The following is a 19529-nucleotide window of genomic DNA, read 5'->3' on the forward strand; positions in this document are numbered from 1 at the left end:
TGCATGTTCACAATAAGCAGCTCCCAGACACTTCTGAAGACATTGGCATGGTGTATTTGAGGTTTGTCTTTTCTTCTGAAGATGGGGATTGGACCAATATAGGCAAAGAATATGATGGGAATCTTTATACTAACGCTATTCTCCTTTTGTTCCAATACTAGTGGTTTAAAAAAACAAAATATGAACTGGATCAAGCAGGAACCACTATGTAAGAACCAAGGCTAATCATCAAACTTATGGATTATTCCATAACATAAAAGTGCAGGATGGTTGTTTAGAAAAAGGAGTTATTACATGTTTTTTTGTATTGTACATACGGAGGTGTGGCTTGTTACATTTTGGATGTTTACTCCTCCCTATTTGTACTATACTGATTTTAATTACAAGCTTGGAGCATACATGCCCTGACTTTGGAGGCCTAAGCCCAAAGAGAGGTGAGTCTTTTAGTGTAGGCTCCCATTTAATAAGGGGGCCTTATCACTGGCAGATGGGCTCTCACAATTTGATCAATATGTGCACAAAGATCTTTAAATGTACACAGTAAATATAGTAGTAATGCAGTTGTAACTTCATATATTCAATTTTGGCATGTTTCTTGGCACGGTGCTGGTGCATTATGTCTCCACCAGTAGAATGGGTGGAGACCTGGGTTATGCAGCCTTAGTTAGAGTGCACGCTCACAGCTTGTGATTGGCTGCCCGAGACATTCTGGACTGGGTGTATGGAAGCAGCAGCCTGTCGCCCCAGGGCAGTTAGCTGGCCGGCTAATGCTGCCTGACCGTGGTAATTCTGGCCAGAGTGCTCGAAGCTACTGCTAGAACTCCTGGCACTGGACACTACAACTGTGCAAGCTGCTATACTAGTCCCGCTACAGACGTTGATGCAGCTGTCTGTGTAATCGGATCCGTGCTCAAGGTTAGCAGCAGGACGGATCTCTCAGCCACTGCCGGTGTTTGAAAGCACCTCTGTTGTCCTCCACATAGTTAAAGGCGCTCTGGCTGAAAAGCAGCTGTCAGGGCTCTCCCGAGCCAAGCACCGCAGAACGAGGTGCCGCTCACGTCAGGTGCCATGAGGCAGCTGTCAGTCCTCGCCACAGCCAGCCAACACAGCGCAGGAAGGGGTGGTGATAACAAGTATGCTGTTACGGGACAGCCAGCTGTCAATCGTGGCCAGAGCCGACCACCACAGCACAGGACGGGGTGCAAATGACGGTGCTACTAGGGCGTTACGTGGGTGTTCCCTGTCATTCTGGCCGCACAACCTATGTCTTCACCCTTCGTTCCGGTGGAGACATAATGCACTAGTACCTCTTGTCACTTACAAACAAAGTGCAACAACACGCTATATGTTTGCTTTTTGCACTGCAGCCACAGCAACATGAAACACATTTATATCCTTTTGGATGTGCTGTTTAACATTTGTTTCTTCCATGTTTACACAAGAGTGAATGGCAGAAAGTCATGAGATCAAGGCTAAATCTTCTCCAGGAGGACCACGATATGAATGTTATGGTTAAAAGAGCCATGTTTTAAATGTGCTTGGTTTATTTTAATGAAAGACTGGTCTTACAAAGAACAGAAATATAAGGTTTCATCATCTTACAGAGGAATATGAATATAGAACTTGTTTTAGATCCTGTAGCTCATTATCTGATTAATTCACGATTAGGGAAGAGAATATACTTTAAACATTCTACATTAAATTTGAATTCTCCCTTATAGAAGGAAGAAGCACTAAATATTACATGTGACCAACCCAGCACTTCTCAAACTGTGAGGAGGGACTCAATGCTGAAGCACCACCACCCAAGTTCTGGATGAGGAATATCACATGCCTTAATTCAGCAGGAAACTCTCACTGACCCGGGACATGAGAAGTCACAGGATAATGGAGAAGATATTGTGCTGACTGCGATATTTTGGCTAGTACTGGGTACAGTGTTGATTTTAACCCATCAAGGACATGGCCTATTTTGGTTTTAAGGACGCAACAAATTTGGGGGGATTTTCATCTTCGCTTTTCAAATGCCATAACTTTTTTTTTTCTTTGTCAACATGGCCGTAGGAGGGCTTCTTTTTTGCACATTGTATAACTTTTATAAAAAATTTTAAAGAGCAGGGAGAAAAAAAAATGATATTTTTTTCTGTGAGTTGGGATAGCTACAATATCATAAGTATACATTTTTTTTAGTTTTTTTCCACAAAAATGTTTTAGAATTTTTTTTTCTTTGTATTGCTGCATTGAAAGTCTGATAACTTTTTTACTTTTCCATCAATGGAGCTCTGTGAGGGCTTGCTTTTCAGCTGTAGTGTTTATTGGTACCATTTTGGGGTACATATGACTTTTGATCACTTTTACTGCAATATTTGGGAAGCAAAATGCACAAATTTAGCATTTTGGATAAATTTTTTAACGTTTTTCTTACATTTTTGCCGTGCAGGATAATAGTGCGTTCAATTTATTGTACAAGTCATTTTAGGTGTGGCAATAGAAAACATATGCTTTTTTTTTAAAAAAAAAGGAAATTGGGCAAAAATTTATTTTTTTTTTTTTTTTTACACACCTCTCATATCTTTCTAGGGAACATCTCTATTGCAATGCATAATCACTATTGCTAATGATTACATGCCATTGAAGGCACAAACACTCATCGGCCAATCGTGATGACATTACTGTGTGCCAATGAAGTTACAGAGGCAGAACACTCCCTCTGTGAAACCTTTGCATGCCATGATCAACAATGATAGTGGCAAGAAAGGGTTGACAGCAGGGATCTGTGTTCTCACCAATCCGCAATATTGCAGCGAGAGGCCAACTGTCTGTCATAGCTAGCTCCCACTGCAGATAGCACGGGCTCAGCTTCATGCACAGGATGTAAACTTACATCATATAGTGTTAAGGAGTTAAATGGATTTTCCCAAAAATCTCTTGCTGCTGATTAGGGCAGTCATTGGTCACAGTAGTGACTTGCTATAGCCAGTGATACCCAGGAAGGGCAGAGTGGTTATGAAGTTATTTTAAGTCATGGGAAAAACCCCTTTAAGGTAAATACTATCACATTTAAATGTCAAGGCAAAAAAAAAGAAAACAACTAGCACAACAATCAGTACGGTGTTACAGTTATAGTCAGGCTTCTCTTCACTTAGGGCAAAGAATCCGTTTACTGCCCCAGGCCTGTTTCCAAATACAGCTAAGTCTTAGTGTCTTGTTTGCAACTCCCCTGACAACCAGGCTACACCTACTTCATCATAGACCCATTAATGTTTGCAATTGGTGAGGGTTTTAACTCAAAGGTTTTTTTTTTTAACAAATATTTTTAATTACTTTCTCTTCTTTATTACTCTACAAAAAAAATCTAATAAATGTACTAAGCAATTCCAACATTTTAAAGGCCTATCTACCAATACCAATAAAACTACAAAGAATGGATCATTCAAAAAGTTGGTATAATACAAATGCTGAGTGTTTAGATTGCTAGAAATAAAAATTAGGGATTCAAAATCTTACAATATTAAAAATAAGTTACACAAATACATCTACATATAGTTTACATGTAGGTAAAATAACCAGTTCACCCCGCCTACATAAATAACGAATTGTTGCAGCATTGCAACACTATAAAATAGCAATAATAAACTAAAAATTGGCAGGATGACAACCTAGTATATGGGTTTCACAAGAAGGAAACTATCTTTCTGATAGGACTTCCAACTCTCCTTACCAAGCCATTGCAAAAGTATCATATTAAAGGGGTTCTCCAGGACTTACATTGTTGGTCTCAATGTGTACTTGGTGGGTATTCGACCTGGTGGACCCAGACTTATGGGTAAAAGGAAGGGGCAGTGCCTTTGCTGCAGTGCTACATATCCTTTAGGGTGGTTTCATATCTGAGTTGGAAACCTCCGGCTAGAGGTTCCATCACAGATAGAGCTAAAGATACCGGAAGAAAAGGCGCTGCATGGAGTTTTTCTTTCTTCCGTCCAAAAGCTGGGTGGAAGGCGAGCAAACTCAATTATAGTCATGAGTCCTGGAATTTTTCTTAAGCACAGGCCATCAATGTTAATATTCCAGGGAACCCCTTTAAGGAGGCCTGATTTCTATTCAGGATATACTTGTTTCTACTGAAACGATACTCTATGGTTTGTCCCTCAGTACAATATAAATGCATAATACAAGTCCGCTTCAATCACCAAAAATAACAACTTACACATAACTAACACATAGTATGTAACTAGATGCACCAACACTCATACTGCTTAGGCTACGCTGCAACAGTAGAAATATGTAGTAATTGAACTTCACCGCCATTGTTATTTACCTGTGCATCAGCCAGCATAACATCCTTGAGCATGGGTGGGCCTTTGGGTTCTCCATTTTCCATCCTCACATAATGCACCTGATATCCACGTATTTGGCCATGCTGCTTGTTAGACACAGGAGAGCGCCAGAGCACTTTAACAGCTGTCGAGTTCACAGCCTCTACCTCGACTTTGCGAGGAGGACCACTAGGAACTGGAAGAACATCATTTGATAAAAGAATATTATTGTCACCAGTCCCACCCACTGAACAAAAAGATCTTGAGTCAAACAGTAAAAATTCAAAACAATTATTTTTCTAGCATTTACTGAAAAGATCAAAAAACATGACTGATGCAAAAATGGAAGAAAAAAAGGTTATCAGAAAGAGAAAAACATGTAAAAATGTAAAAAGCCAAGGAAGACGCTTTGAAGCTTCAAAGCTCTTACGTTTAACGGTTGTACTGATACAAATAATAAGACAAAAACAAAATGCTTTAAAAATGATTGGATTTACTGTAAAAATGTAACAGATTATCGAGCCTTCATCTTTTGTTCAAATAGTACACTGGTCACAAAACACAAGACAATAAAATGAGGAAACTGAGTCAGTTTCTACAAAAAAGTAATAAAGAAATATACAAGAGGAAAGAAAGGATTGAGACATTTCAAAAACATTGAAATGTCAAGAGTAGTGCAAGAACTGAAAAAAGTTACAAGAATGTAAAAAAAAAAAAGAAAAATCAAGAAAAAACAGGAAAGAAAGTAGAAAAAAAAATAGGAAGAAAAATATTTTTTCCAGGTTTACATAGGAAAGGATTGCAAAAAATTGTGAACGTTGGCAAAAATTAGTGTGAAAAAAGAAAAAAATGAGAATCTTAAAAATGTTCTCTTTTTTTCAGAATTAATATAGAGCCTTGGAGTGAAGGAACAGATAGAAATTGATTGAGAGGAGGAAACATACCATCTTCATCTGTCCGAACCAATATTGAAGGACTTTCTGGGCCTGGTCCAACATCAGTGTAAGCAATCATAGAGATATGGTACTGAGTCCATTTTTCCAGTTGTTCCAAAAGGTACTGTCTAGTGTCTGAGGAAATGCCTGCAATTTCATGGGGCTTGTTATCTTCTCCATCAACGGCAGAGTAATTGATGGAATAGGCTGTGATAGCTCCATTCTGTTTGTCCTCTGGCGGTGGTAGCCAACTTACCAAGATGCTGGTAGAGCTTTGGCTGTTACATCTTATGTCTTGTGGAGGAGCTGATGGCTCTGATTTCAATATAGCATTACAGGGAGGTTGAAGTATAAGGGTAGAAATGATCCAAAAAATAAAAAATGAGGAAGAAAGGAAAAAAAAAAACAAATAAAAACAAAACCAAAAATAACTAAATAGGGCAACTGAATGACAAACAAAACTAAAAGAATTCGGGGAACAGAATGTACCTTGGCTTGTTAAAATGAATAGACTTAATGAAAAAATAAAACATAATGAACAACTAAGACAAGGTGTATGGGGACGTACGGTATGGATGTGAAACTTCACTGTAAAGTTACCTACCTGCATTAAAAAAAATGGCCTTCAACAATAATTTACCACAATTTTTTTTTGGCTGGTTGCAATTAATGCATGTTGCATGTTATAAAAGAAGGACATACTTAATGGACTTCCTATGGTCGGTTATGACTTTCCAAATTGTTTCAAGTTAATCAAAGTATGTTAAAACATGCCTTAAGTGCCAACCAGGAGGAAAATATATACCGAAAACAAACAAAATTTTGACATAAAACATCTTGCTTTCGATAGGTCGAATCCCAAAGAAGAATAGATTTTTGCAAAGTGAACACTTGAGCTACAATAAGCATGCAAACTTATTTATGTAATGAAGATCTAATACAAAGGTTTACCTACCCGAAGTGAGAACAGCATTGTTGGTTTGGACTTTTACTTGTACTTACCAAAAGCCATCAGTTGCTATACCAGCTCTCAAGACTATCATAGGTGTTATTATTAAAATTATTACTTTTAGGCTTCAAAGGATATAGATTTACGAAAAAGTAGAAAGCCTCACTTCAAAACACATACTGCCATTTTTAAATACTCGCTTTACATATATCGTACTGTGTGAACATTACAGCTATCTATCTATACTCAAAAAGTGGAGACGTGTGAAATGCTCTCCACCACCTTTAATGAATGGCTGTTAAAGCCAACCTGTCACCTGCTTCATGCTGCCTGAACCCATGGATAGCATGAAACCGGCACATGTATGCATAGTGCCCAATATTCTCCTCCTATATACAAAAGGGGAGGAAGCGGTTTGCCTATATGTTGCTGGCAGGAGCAGACCGGTATGGCCCGCCTCCGAGACTTAGTGTTCCATTCCAAGTCAAACTTCAAAGTATATTTATTCTGAAAGGCTTCAGGCTTTCAGAATTAGACATACACAGGCGCAATGTACATACCTGTCCCGGGTTCATGATGCCCATGGTTCAGGTAGCTTGAACCTGGTGACAGGTTTACTTTAAAAGGCAAGTTTGAAATCTATTGTATGTCTAGAGTACATATTTTGTTTTGGCCTAAAAAAAGTATATTTCTTATTTCAATCCTTGATAACTTAAAGCAAAAGGCAATGATGCTTGAAACAACAGTCAAAACATAGTCGGATAGTATAGGGGCCAATGCATTTGGCCGAATTACAGATGGATCCGTAATAGGCATCCATAGACTGCAACTGGACCACACTGTTATACATCTTATGGAGAAGCACAGGGAGATTGTTTTTTCACAAATTTCTATGAAATCCGTGAGAAGAAAAAGAACGGTCTATACTCTATTGCATACACTGGTATTCTCCAATAGGAAAACTGCTGTAATGGGAGAGCGTGGTGCCCTACAGTCACACCATATGTCAGCAGTATCATAGAGATTCTTTGTGCTGCCATGAAGACTGCAGTGCTTTGTCCTTGGCCCCTTAGACTATCAACATACTATAGCTTTTGCCATCCTAGATGGTTTCTATGGGTAACCAGCATTATGGTTATGTGCGAGTCATCTTATGATACTATCATTACCCATATCCCTTGTAACCTTGTCTTGGCTCATTTGATGATCAAACATCATTGCTTCAGAAAGGAATAAAGAGTTTCAAGAACGATGGTTTTGCTACATAACTTCAATACAGTTTATCTGCGTTGAGTACGTCCTCCGTCAGCATTACCCATATATATATAAATAAATGCTGTCTCATTAGGGATTAGCTAGAAGAAAACAATATTTCAGAAAGAGACCTACTTGACTGCAGGGTTTTGGCAGAGATTTCGGTTGTTGAAGCACCAAGGCCTAGTGGAGCCTCGGCAGCTAACCGGAAGTAGTACAAAGTGTTTGGCTTTAGGCCTTGCAGCCGATAAGATGTAGCTGGCTCAATGATGACAGATTGCTGAAGAAAGATGGAATCAAGTGTAATGAAATGAGATCTTTTAAAGAAAAAGCTTCATTGTAACCAAACAATGGCGGTAGATTATTTTTTGTTTTAGCACTAGATATTCATACTTACAATAAAATATTCCGGTATCATTTAAATATTCCAGAAATTGTTATAGACATCGGTAACAATGAATCAAAGTTACAGTGAGCCACAAAAAAATTACATTTTTCAAAAGTGAAACTGTCTCCGTTGTCCATTGCAACCAATCACAGCACAGCTTTCATTTCTTAAACTGCTGCGGTAAAATGAAAACTGCGCTGTGACTGGTTGCTATCTATAGGCCAAAGTTTGGTCAGCTAATTTCATGGAAGAATAGGGTTGCTCTAGCTTTGAGTAATGAGAGGTACTCAACACGTCACATAGCTAACCGGATCAATTGTAATCTAGTGTCAATTATGTGGCTGCTGAGAAAGTGGAAAAAACAAAGAGAACTGACAGGAAGAAAGGAAATGGACATCTCAAGAGGCCCTGAACATCACAAGATAGGTATCTAGTGCGTTTAGGCCTGGAAAAAAAAAAGAAGCTCTTTAGCTTCCGACCCAAGAACAATGCGGGATCTGGTGTCTGGAGTGAATAGGAGCACCAAAAACGGTTCATAGATGTCTGAATTTCAGTAGTCTTTCTGGACATCAACCGAGAACGAAACCTCTTTTGACACAGAAAATGAAAGCTGCCCACTAGAGATGAGCGAGCATACTCGCTAAGGCAAACTAGTCGAGCGAGTAGTGCTTTATGCGAGTACCTGCCCGCTCATCTCTAAAGATTCGGGCGGTGGGGAGGAACAGGGGGGAGATCTCTCTCTCCCTCTCTCTCACTCTCTCCCCCCTGCTCACTCCCGCAACTCGCAACTCACCGCTCTCCCCCGCCAGCACCCAAATCTTTAGAGACGAGCGGGCAGGTACTCACATAAGGCACTACTTGCTCGAGTAGTTTGCCTTAGCGAGTACGCTCGCTCATCTCTACTGCCCAACTTAAAGGGACAAAAGACCATGCCATGTGGACCAAAAAACAGTGGAAAAGGTAATTGTCTCAGACAAAAGCAAATTTAACCTGCAAATGTATAGGAAACAGTTGGACCGAGTAGAGCACTGTTTTGCAGATGAAACTATCCACATTAAGGGAATTTTAATGATTGATCCATTATAAAAAATAATCCATACAAGATTATTATACATACAAATTCTGGGAAAGTAACCTAAGTTTCAAAAATTCATTTGTACTTAGAGAACTCAAAATAACCAGCAGCATCTGCCACTAAATACTATACCCAATCACAGGGGTCACGAGTAGAGAAGAGCGAGCGTACTCGCTAAGGGCAAATACTCAAGAGAGTATTGCCTTTTGCGAGTACCTGCCCGCTCGTCTCATTTGGGTGCTGGCGGGGGTGAGCAGAGGGGAGCGAGGGAGAGAGGGAGGGGGGAAGAGGGAGGGGGGAAGAGGGAGGGGGGAAGAGGGAGGGGGGAAGAGGGAGGGGGGAAGAGGGAGGGGGGAGGAGGGAGAGGGGAGGAGGGAGGGGGGAGGAGGGAGGGGGGAGGAGGGAGGGGGAGAGGGAGGGGGGAGAGGGAGGGGGGAGAGAGGAAGAGAGAGAGGAAGAGAGAGAGAGGGAGAGGGAGAGGGAGAGGGAGAGGGAGAGAGAGGAAGAGAGAGAGAGGGAGAGAGAGGGAGGGAGAGAGATCTCCCCCCCCCCCCCATTTCTCCCTGCACTTCCCCGCCACTCCCCGCTGGCACCCAAATCTTTTGAGGCGAGCGGGCAGGTACTCGCAAAAGGCAATACTCGCTCGAGTATTTGCCCTTAGTGAGTACGCTCGCTCATCTCTAGTCACGAGCCAACAAATTACAATTTTTAACAAAAATACCGTAAATGACAATAACTGTTTAGTATCACTTATAGATACAGCCTATGAGAAGGGCATCAATAACTATCATCTAAATAGATGCGTCCATTGAGACCATACCAAATTCTCTTGATCCAACTCTACTGTAAGGTGTAGTATTGTTACGGGAAGAACATCTACTCATGTTTATTGGAAGATGGTTTTAAATGCTTTCTGATCAACTAAACCTAGCCATGGATATATACATCGTTCGAATATCCAAAGAGTGTCTAATGGAAGAGCAAGGAATATATGTAATATATTTCATTGCGTGTTTTATTACCTTTAATATCCTTCACCGATAACCTCTGTACAGATATAAACCATGTACTCTACAGTCCTTCATTCACTTGCATTATATCAGACCTGCACACGGTTGTTATTATTGTACTCTATGCGTCTTTGTCGAATTCAAACAGAATATTTAATCTAACAATTACCAATATTTCATTGTATTCATTATGGAATCTCTAAGATTTGTAGGATATCACAAAAACTGTAAAACGGACACTGCAGAATCCACAATTTACCTCCTCTGCATGATCCCCTTCTTTATAATACAGCTTGTAACTGGATATTGTGTCGGAGCGTGGGGGCGTCCAGGACAGTAGTATACTGGTTTCTGACTCTGCTTCTGCTTTGAAGTTAAGTGGCTGACTGGGAACTGCAGAAATAAAGGTTTTATTTATTTCCCTTGATTACATAACGGCAACATACGCCAAAGTGTTGTAGAGAAGTTCTCTCGCTGCCCCAATGGGGCTCACAGTCTGACGTCTGAAGTGTGGAGAGTACTGGTAGAAAATGTACACAGACAAGATTATTATTACTTCTTCCTATAGATGTAATTAGTTCATTGAAAACAAATGATTATGCAAAATCAAAATCTTACTCGTATATAGACCATGATGAAGCATCTACGAAGGATGTGTATTGCCAAGACAAGATCATACAATTTTGCTTTGGATACATATAATGATCATAGAGTCTGTCAGCTCCTATGAACCCCATAAACTATACTTATGGGTTTCTGGAGCCAAAATACTGAATTCGGGGATTTATTATACTTGCCCTCCTCAGCACTCACCCACAGTCAGGTGTCAAAGCTGATGGTCTACATAGGCAGACAACATAGAGGAGGGTGAGTACAATTCTTAGATGCCCGAAGTCAGTGTTTCAATTTCCACGAGTCCATAAGTTTAGTTTATGGACTTCCTTTAACCCCTTCTCAAAGTTGCACAGGACACATCAGGTGTCTGTGTATGCAGTGGGCTTAGCAGCCGAACTCGCTCTATACATGGCGAGTGTTGAGGATCTTTGACAGCCAACACCTGTCTGTAATGGCTGCAATTGGCAGCCATGGACCTTCTACAGCCCTCAGGGATACCATTATTGATTGTTTATTAAGACGTGCCTGTGGCACATCTTAATACAATTCTGATAGAAACACAGTATAAGGCCTCATTCATATAGGTGTATTTACGCTGTGTATTATGCGCATCATATCCAGTGCTAAAACCCCTTTAATTTGCATTGGGGCATGCAGACCCGTGTTTTTCATGCATATGAAAAAAAATTGCAGCATATCCTATTTGGTCTGCGTTATGGACCAAAATAGGCCGTTAAAGTCAAACGGAGTGCATAAGTACACAATGAATGCACATGATACGTGCATATTCACTGCATATTTACACATAAAATCAGTGATCAAAAATTTATATGTACCCAAAGATGATACCAATAATATCTGCAGGTCACTTTGCAAAAACCGAGCCCTCACACAACCCCACTCATGGAAAACTTTAAACGTTTTGGGGTTCAAAAGCTGGACAGAGGAAGCACATTATTTTAAAAGACATTTTAGTTTTTTAAGCAGTTCAACATAAAAAAGTATATAAATTTGGTGTCACCGTAAACATACTGAACCATAGAGTAAAGATAACATGTCTGTAATGATAGCGCCATCTGTCTCTAAATGGCGGACCACGAAACAGTTTGGCTGACCAGCATGAGCAGCTCCATCAGATGATCCTCTCTACTGGTGGTCCGTTGAGGGTGTCATGAGCCCGGTTGCCTTGTGTGTCCTCACACTTCCACTGGTCTCAACACCTCAGAAAGGCCCAAGTGGCGATCAACTCATCAATACGACTATCCAGCTTCTCACATTCCAATGTGCCCTGTCTCAAACTGTTAAGTAGGCAAAATCTCTTCTATTTTGTCGTAGAGGGGTCTAATGGTCAACAAGCTCTACACAAGTGGAAGAAGAGGTGACTACACACAAGGAGCCTCCGAGAGCCTCTTATAGGCCAAGAGCGGAACCGATTTTAGGGCCTCAGGTGGCAAGACCGTTCATCTAATCATGCCACAACTTTAATTATTTGCATATCTGCCTGAGATGTGATGGCATGCCGAATTTTACAGCAAAATGACAAACGTCTTCTAGGTGCTGGATTTTTTTTACAGTGTATATGCTCTAGAAAATAAAAGTGCTTCAATAACACAGTTCGTGTTCCAGATAGCCAGCAGCTGGCAACGGAATATGGAATCAAACCCAAGAGCCAGTCTACTATATCGATAAGCCAAGAAAACCACAGGAAGCATACATTTTTGCTGGCTTAAATAGAGCCAACATATTCCACAACCTTTTACACTACTGTTAGGGTGGTTTCACACACAGGTTTTTGTTTTGTTTTGAAAAAAAGACAGTCTTTTTGACATTTTTGATGCAGTTTTTGAGCCAAAGCCAGAAGTGGATCCAGCAGGAAGGAGAAGTCCTTCCTTTATATCACCCATTCTATTAGAATCCACTGCTGCCCTTGCCTGAAAAAAACTATGTAAAACTTCCTCAAAAACTGCAGATTTTTATTTTTTTTACACAAAAAACCCTGTCTGGGAAAACACCTAAGGCCGCCTGCACATGGCCGTGTAGGACCCCGCATGCGGAGTCCCACAGCGGAGTTAGACCTGGTGGCCAGCCGGTGACCCCTGCATACGTGTCCGGCGGCGTCTTTCCTGTGCTGTGGATGTGCCGGCCGGTGCACATGCGCAGTACAGATGATGCCACGCCGTCACTAGGCGATCCCGCGACCATTCTGCAAAGATGATTGCGGAATGGCAGTGGGACGGACGGCTTCCTTTGACTTCAATGGAAGCAGATCATGAGGAGCTCGCACAAAACCACAGCATACTGCGATTTCTTCTCTGTGAGTGGTAAATCAGTTTCTGCTCGTGGACATGAAATCGCGTATTAACATAGCATGCTATGGGCTGGACTTGCTGCGGAATCCGGAGGCGGATGCCTGCTCCGGATTTCGCAATACAAATCTGCCAGTGTGCAGGTGGCCTAAATACAAGTCTTTGTCACCAATGGCCTACACAATCTCATTTCCAACAAGTATTAGCTTGCTTGTCAGGCTGGGTTCACACAGAGCGGAACTGACGCACTGAAATTCCACCTGCAATCTTAAGCTAGAGACTAGGCAGCCAAGTGGCCGAGATTTGAAAAAATCTCATCCACACACTGCGGACAGTCTGCTGCGGCCAAGCTGCCCAGAATTCCAAGCTGCAGGATGTCAACTGTATTGTCGTTTCCGCTGCAGGTTCTCTTCTCTCTATGGGAGAGAGATGACTGCAGTGGAATAAGCCACTTCAAATCCCACGGGACTTCAACTACAGAAATTCCGCAGAATTTCCGTGCGGACAGTTCGCGAGATTTCCGTCCCTGGGAACCTAGCCTTATCATGCAGAACCTGTGTTTTTTATATATACATATTTAATTATTATATCAAATTTGGGTAAGGCTAGCATGTTCTTGTTTTTTTTTGAAGTTGGAGAGTAGGTTTATTATTTCTGTAAGGATATTTTATACATGATTCCACAGTTGATAAATATAAGGCAGCATTAAATTCTGCTTTACGTTATCAATTTTACTGTTTACATTGTAAAGTGACTGCAAAACCGTTTAATAACAATTCTATGGATGCAAGTTATTCACCAGTTACAAAATGCTGGACCTACCTCCTGTTTGTGTGATGACTTGAATTTCATTAGATAAAGGTCCATCTCCAACTGACGTAAAGGCCAGGACCTTCACTGAGTAAGTTTTTTGAGGCACCAAGTTTCCTATAGTGGTAATTTGACTATCAGCTACATTATATTTTGTCCAACTATTAATATGTTGGGTTGGGTCCATAGTATAATAAACTCTATAGCCCTGTATCTGTCCATTGGGTTCCTCAGGTTCTTCCCACTGAACCAATATAGTGGTTGAGCTCAGCATGCGTGCCTGCACATTCCGAGGAGGACTTGATGGTGCTTGTTCTGAAGTCCTTGTGGCGACTGGCTCACTGGGTGGGCCACGTCCGATGTTGTTTACAGCAACCACTCGGAACTCGTACTCCGAGTATGGACTAAGGCCAGCAACACTATACCGCGTAGTAGCCACGCCATCAATTTCCTTATACTGTTCTTCAGAACTCTTCGGTTTGTGCTGGATTATGTAATATGTTACAGGCTCAGGATTTCCAGAATCCCAGGTTAGCGTGATACTTGTAGCAGTGCTTTCTGTCACCACAGGAGTTCCAGGAGGCCTTGGTAAGGCTGGAATAAAATAGGATTCCTAGATTAAATACAATAGTCTTTCTAAACAGTCTAATGTCAAAGCGTTGGTCAATTGTATATCAGCTTATTGGATACCTCGAATAAAAAGCAATGTATCAATTGTCTGGCTAGAGTAAATTGTAATGAATACCAATTAGTGTTTTTTGATGTTGCTAAAGAAACTTGTCAAATTATACACCATTTATTCGGAGCGATTGTGTAATTAAGGTTCACAAAAGCTGCAACAATAGAAAGATCAGAAACGTGGATGGATATTACACAATATTGGAAAGCACGACTTTCATGTTTTAAAATGTTTCAAGCTGTGATTCCAATTCACAGGTCTGAAGGAAGGTACAAGCCGGATAATGGGATCATCATAATTGGGAGATTATAATCAAAACACAAGAAGTACAGATAGATGATCAACCTGATGGTGTCTTTAAACATAATTTGGAATCATCGGCATCAAAAACACCAACATATGAATATTTGTAATGTTCTGCTTCATAACCCTTTCCAATCCAATTTGTATCATGGTTTTCCTAGGGAGCTTACTCTTTTTCTGTCGTTATACAATGGCGCTATATGCTGGCTAAAGCCAGTACTGCATGAGCTGACACGTTGGATAGACTGACAGCAGAGAGGCTGGCAATATACAGTAAGAGAACCCCGACGGATGTCTTCCAACATCAAAGCTGTCCAGCCTTAAATCATAACATCTTCAGAGGTCAGACAGTGGATTGGAAAGGGTTAAAGCACCTTGAGGAGTTAGGCAACAGCAGAGGCGTATCTTAAAGCTCTGGGGCACCAATGCAAAACCTGTAACAGGGCTCCCAACTATAATGCTTTATTCATAGTACTGGGCTCCCTATATGGAGAAGAGAGGCCTTATGGGCTCCCTAAGGTTCCAGGGCCCGAGTGCAACCGCATCCCCTATAGTTACGCCAGTGGGCAACAGTATGACTGAATCTGTCCATGACTTTAGTAGTATATGGTAGTACAAGTAATAAATGATCACAGCATAAAATATAAAACACAAGCAGTAAGAAAAAGTAGCATTTTAGATAATATGTCTTATGCATATAATAATACCAAATCTTAATGTTAAAGGAATTGTCCAAGTTATACAATTGTAATGTTAACAGGTTCTCCATGGGTTAAAACAACAAAGCAGCTTATAGTCACCTCTCCTGGCTCCCTGCATCTTCAATTCCACTCCTCTTGTGCCCAGTGTTGGTTTCCATGCTACAGTAAGCCAGTGTAAGGGACATCACAGGCTGCTACAGCCAATGACAGCAATGGATCGCTGAGCTCTGCCACTGGCTGCAGCAGCCTGTGGCATGCTGCACACAAGCTGCTGCAGCCTGTAAATACTACATCATAAATGAGACCTGGAGCTGCGGCAGGGAGCCAGGAGGAGTGTGTATTAGCCCATTTGTTGTTTTGAAGACCCTTTAACGCTGACCAGTAATTGTTCAGATTCTCACTGGATAGCGTGGGACCGCCAAACAAAAAAGTTTTTGTTGTTCAGATCCTGCAAGCATAAAAAATCAAAAGATGATCGGCTTGTAAAAACAGGCCGTTGTTCATCTAGGTTCTGCATGCTTACTGGGAAAGAAGGGGGGCGGCCAAAGCAATTCTTGCCGCTTTGTCTCCATTCACTGAACAATCCTCGCTCCGGTGTGAAGCGCCCGACAGTCGTCCTGTGAACCAGACCCCTAACCCACGGAGAGCCTCTTTACATTACAATCACACAACTCGGAGAACACCTTTAAGAGTGCGTAGACCCTACTGAAGCGCCTTACCCTTAACAGTTATCTGTGCTATTGCTTCTATAACACCAAGAGTAGACATTGCAACACAAGTATAATTAGCCGACTGCCTGACGTCCGTAAGCTCCAGTACATTTCTGCCAATCGGCATATCATCCTCCGGAGTTAAATCTTCAGCGCCCAGCATCCACTTCACATAGGGCATCGGTGAACCTACTGCAACGCAAGTGATATTGACACTTCCACCAGGCATGATCTCATGATTTGTGGGAGGGATAGAAAACCTTGGAGCAATTCGCCGAACTAAACAAAATAAAAAAGGATAAAATAAGCCTAAGACGACCTAGAAACAACGGAAGTCATCATTCTGAGCACATGCACATAAAAAAAAAACACATTTGAAGAAAAAAAATATATATATATATTGTATCACATTGATATGTATACAGCAGGTGCATACACATTCATATTACTAAATGCAACATTTTGATTCCAAACATATAACATCCATTTACTTACACCTATCAGGCCCCAACAATTTACCGACTACTGAACAAAACACAAACACCATGCAAATACATATGTATATATATTTGTACTTTCTATATACATACATATTCAATAAAAGAACTGGTGAATTGCCAGCATGCTCATGTTACACAGCCTCAAGTGCTGAGTGCCCCCAGTTGATGTGATTGGATGTGACTGGCCACATTGTCACATCGCAGTCCGGGCGCACATCTACCAACGTTCTGAAAGTAACCATGACTCACTTTCAGACTCCGGAGTGAATGCAACCTACAGGTCTTTTTATATACTAGAACAGATACCGAAAATAGAGAGAGCAACTTATCATTGGAAACAAGGCAAGGCCAGTTCGAGTACCGGACTGGGTCATGCATGCAAGCAAATGACTGAGGTCTAGGCAACCATGCTTTGGGGATTTATAAAGATATGTTCCGTAGCAATTAAATGTAGGAATTGTTTTTCTGTCTCTCTGTCTGTCGGTAGATCCTGTATATCTGCACTAAAACAAAGGGGATTGTAGGGGGTTATAGACAACTAAAAAAGTTGGGATTTTGAAATAAGGAGGAGAACACAAGGGGGAAAGTATTAGAGTAGGCTGAAGTTGTTAAAATGTCACTATGGCTGTGAGTGCGCTGAACAGAGAGAGGGGGATGGCAGGGGAACATTCACAGTTTAGTTACATACAAAGTCTAGGCAAAGCAACGGCTACTGGATTAAGAAGAGTAAGAGAAGTATCTGGTAGGTAAATTAGGGTGGCAACTAGGAGGTTAATTGTATTTTCAACAAGCATTTGCAGAATCTACACTAGTAGGCAAAAAGATACAAATACTCCTGCTTCAACTATTCAGCTCTGCAGTTGTTATATTGTATCGAAGCATCGCAGTCGATGCTTAATTCGAGCGGCACGGCACGGGTTTCTAAATTGTCTACATTAGATCGAATCAAATATTTGTTTAGAATGCAATACATTATTCATTTCATAGCTTTAGGTTTTGGCTTAAAAATAAAATTTTCGGCTTAAATTTTGGTGAACGTCTCTCAGCCTATAGAAATGCAGATCGTGTCCAGGAACATCTCAAATACTTTACAGTTGGTTTAGGCCCCTCTCACATATCCGTTCTGTATCGCGATTACAAAGCTCCATTGATTTCAATGGAGCCTCACAGACCTGCGATCAATCTCGACATTGATTTTCGAGCGCTGTCTGCTCTATTTTACTGCGATTAACACACCTCATCACCCCTCAGAATGATGGGGTGTGTTAAAACCCGCTGTCGGAGGTAGTAAGCCGTGTCTGAAAATTGCGGTAAAATCGCCGAGTTTTGCCGACGGCATGTGTGGGAGTGGCCTAATTGTCCTGGCAGTTTGATAATAGCTTAAAGCCAGGGACATATATATTAGGAACTCTAGCCATGGATATACAACATCTCGTTTAACCCTTTCCAATCCAATTCGTATTCTGGTTTTCCTAGGGGGCTTACTCTTTTTCTGCCGTTATACAACAGCGCTATATGCTGGCTAAAGCCAGTACTGCATCAGGTTACACATTGGATAGGCTCCGACAGCAGAGAGGCTGGCAATATACAGTAAGAGAACCCTGATGGATATCTTTCAACATCGGAGCTGTACAGCCTTAAATCATAATGTCTTCAGAGGTCAGACAGTGGATTGGAAAGGGTGAATGTCACAGTGTAATGAGAAGTGTAATCCAGTAAAATCAGGTTATTTAATGACAAAGTAGAATGGTTTAAGCTTATTATAAGACCGCCAACTGTTGACCAGTCAAACTAACATTTACCAGTCTAATTCTAATGACTGGAGACTACAAATGTTATGACCAGTTTCGGTTGGTAGTAATATGTTTGGAGTTATATTCTACACGTCCCAATGGACTACTAAAGAAAGTATAACAGGTTTTTTTTTTCTGTGCCATATAATCTACTATACTTAATAAAAGATATCTGAAGGGGCAGGTATTGGACCACGATGATGTAGAGGAAAAAAACAGAATATTAGAGCATTTTAGGCACAATTCTACTTTGCTATAAAATAATCGTTTAAAGGGCCATGGTTCCCGGTCTCATTACAAATAATTCCCTTGCTAGTGCCGTGTCTTCGATATCAAGAAACTTTGCAAATACGATTCTAAAGAGTGAATAATTGAAGAGGCAATTGTTTAATGGTTATGTGGAAGGTACGGCAGGCAGGATTTAAGGGAGAAAGAGCAAGCACGTTATTGACATACAAGACAAGCACTAACTACACATGCAAAGATACAGTTCTAGTAGAGCTAAAAATTAGACGTCACAATACAGTGCGTTCCCATGCCCAACCAATATATATATGTTATATGCCATCTATTGTAACTGTGCAAAACAAACCAGTAGTCTAGGCAGGCATTTAATAAACTAAAAGAAGAGTTCTATCCAAGGTTGCCATGCACTCAAGATCATTCTCACATGCATCACAATTAGATTACAGTAATCATAAAGAAGCCAAACTGGAGCATCCACTGCCAAAACTTTACACTAAAAACTTATGAAAAAAAATGAGTAAAAAAAAATATATAAAAAAATCACAATGCAGCTACATTCATTTCATTTGTATTCTTTGTTATTGTTGAATTAATATTTTTGTAAGGTGGGTAAAAAGTAAAAAACACACCAACCTTCTCGCAGCTCTGAGGGATGTAGGGGTTTGATGCAGAACACAATGAAATGAGGAAAGGAGAAAAACAAGGGAAACACAGAGAGAGTAAAAAGGCCATATCAAGGCTTTTCAACTGCTTTTGAACATCTTTTACTTGTTACACCTCCCTAATCTTCAATATACGTTAGCATTTCTCCAGCTTAGAAACAATAGCTAGCCACGTCATTTATTTAGTTCTTATTGAAGATTTGTTTCAGCAAGTGACCTCTGCGTTACAGTAATTCGACTTGTTTTTTTTTTTGTTTTTGTATTTTTTTTTTTGTTT

At 40.7% G+C, this 19529-nt stretch overlaps 1 protein-coding gene across 8 annotated transcripts in view; it reads right to left on the bottom strand.

Annotated features, from left to right (window-relative positions):
- Positions 1–19529, bottom strand: part of PTPRD (protein tyrosine phosphatase receptor type D) — a 348154-nt gene that overhangs the window by 125608 nt on the left and 203017 nt on the right. For all 8 annotated transcript variants that reach the window (XM_066604263.1, XM_066604260.1, XM_066604264.1 and 5 more), the window contains exons 7-12: positions 16061–16330; positions 13671–14252; positions 10187–10320; positions 7590–7734; positions 5261–5566; positions 4319–4512 (exon numbers count right to left, since the gene is read on the bottom strand). In XM_066604263.1, the coding sequence (XP_066460360.1) occupies positions 4319–4512; positions 5261–5566; positions 7590–7734; positions 10187–10320; positions 13671–14252; positions 16061–16330 (1631 nt within the window). The remainder of the gene's footprint in view (positions 1–4318; positions 4513–5260; positions 5567–7589; positions 7735–10186; positions 10321–13670; positions 14253–16060; positions 16331–19529) is intronic.

The sequence above is a fragment of the Eleutherodactylus coqui genome, chromosome 5 (assembly GCF_035609145.1).
Source record: "Eleutherodactylus coqui strain aEleCoq1 chromosome 5, aEleCoq1.hap1, whole genome shotgun sequence".
NCBI classification, from domain to species: Eukaryota; Metazoa; Chordata; class Amphibia; order Anura; family Eleutherodactylidae; genus Eleutherodactylus; species Eleutherodactylus coqui.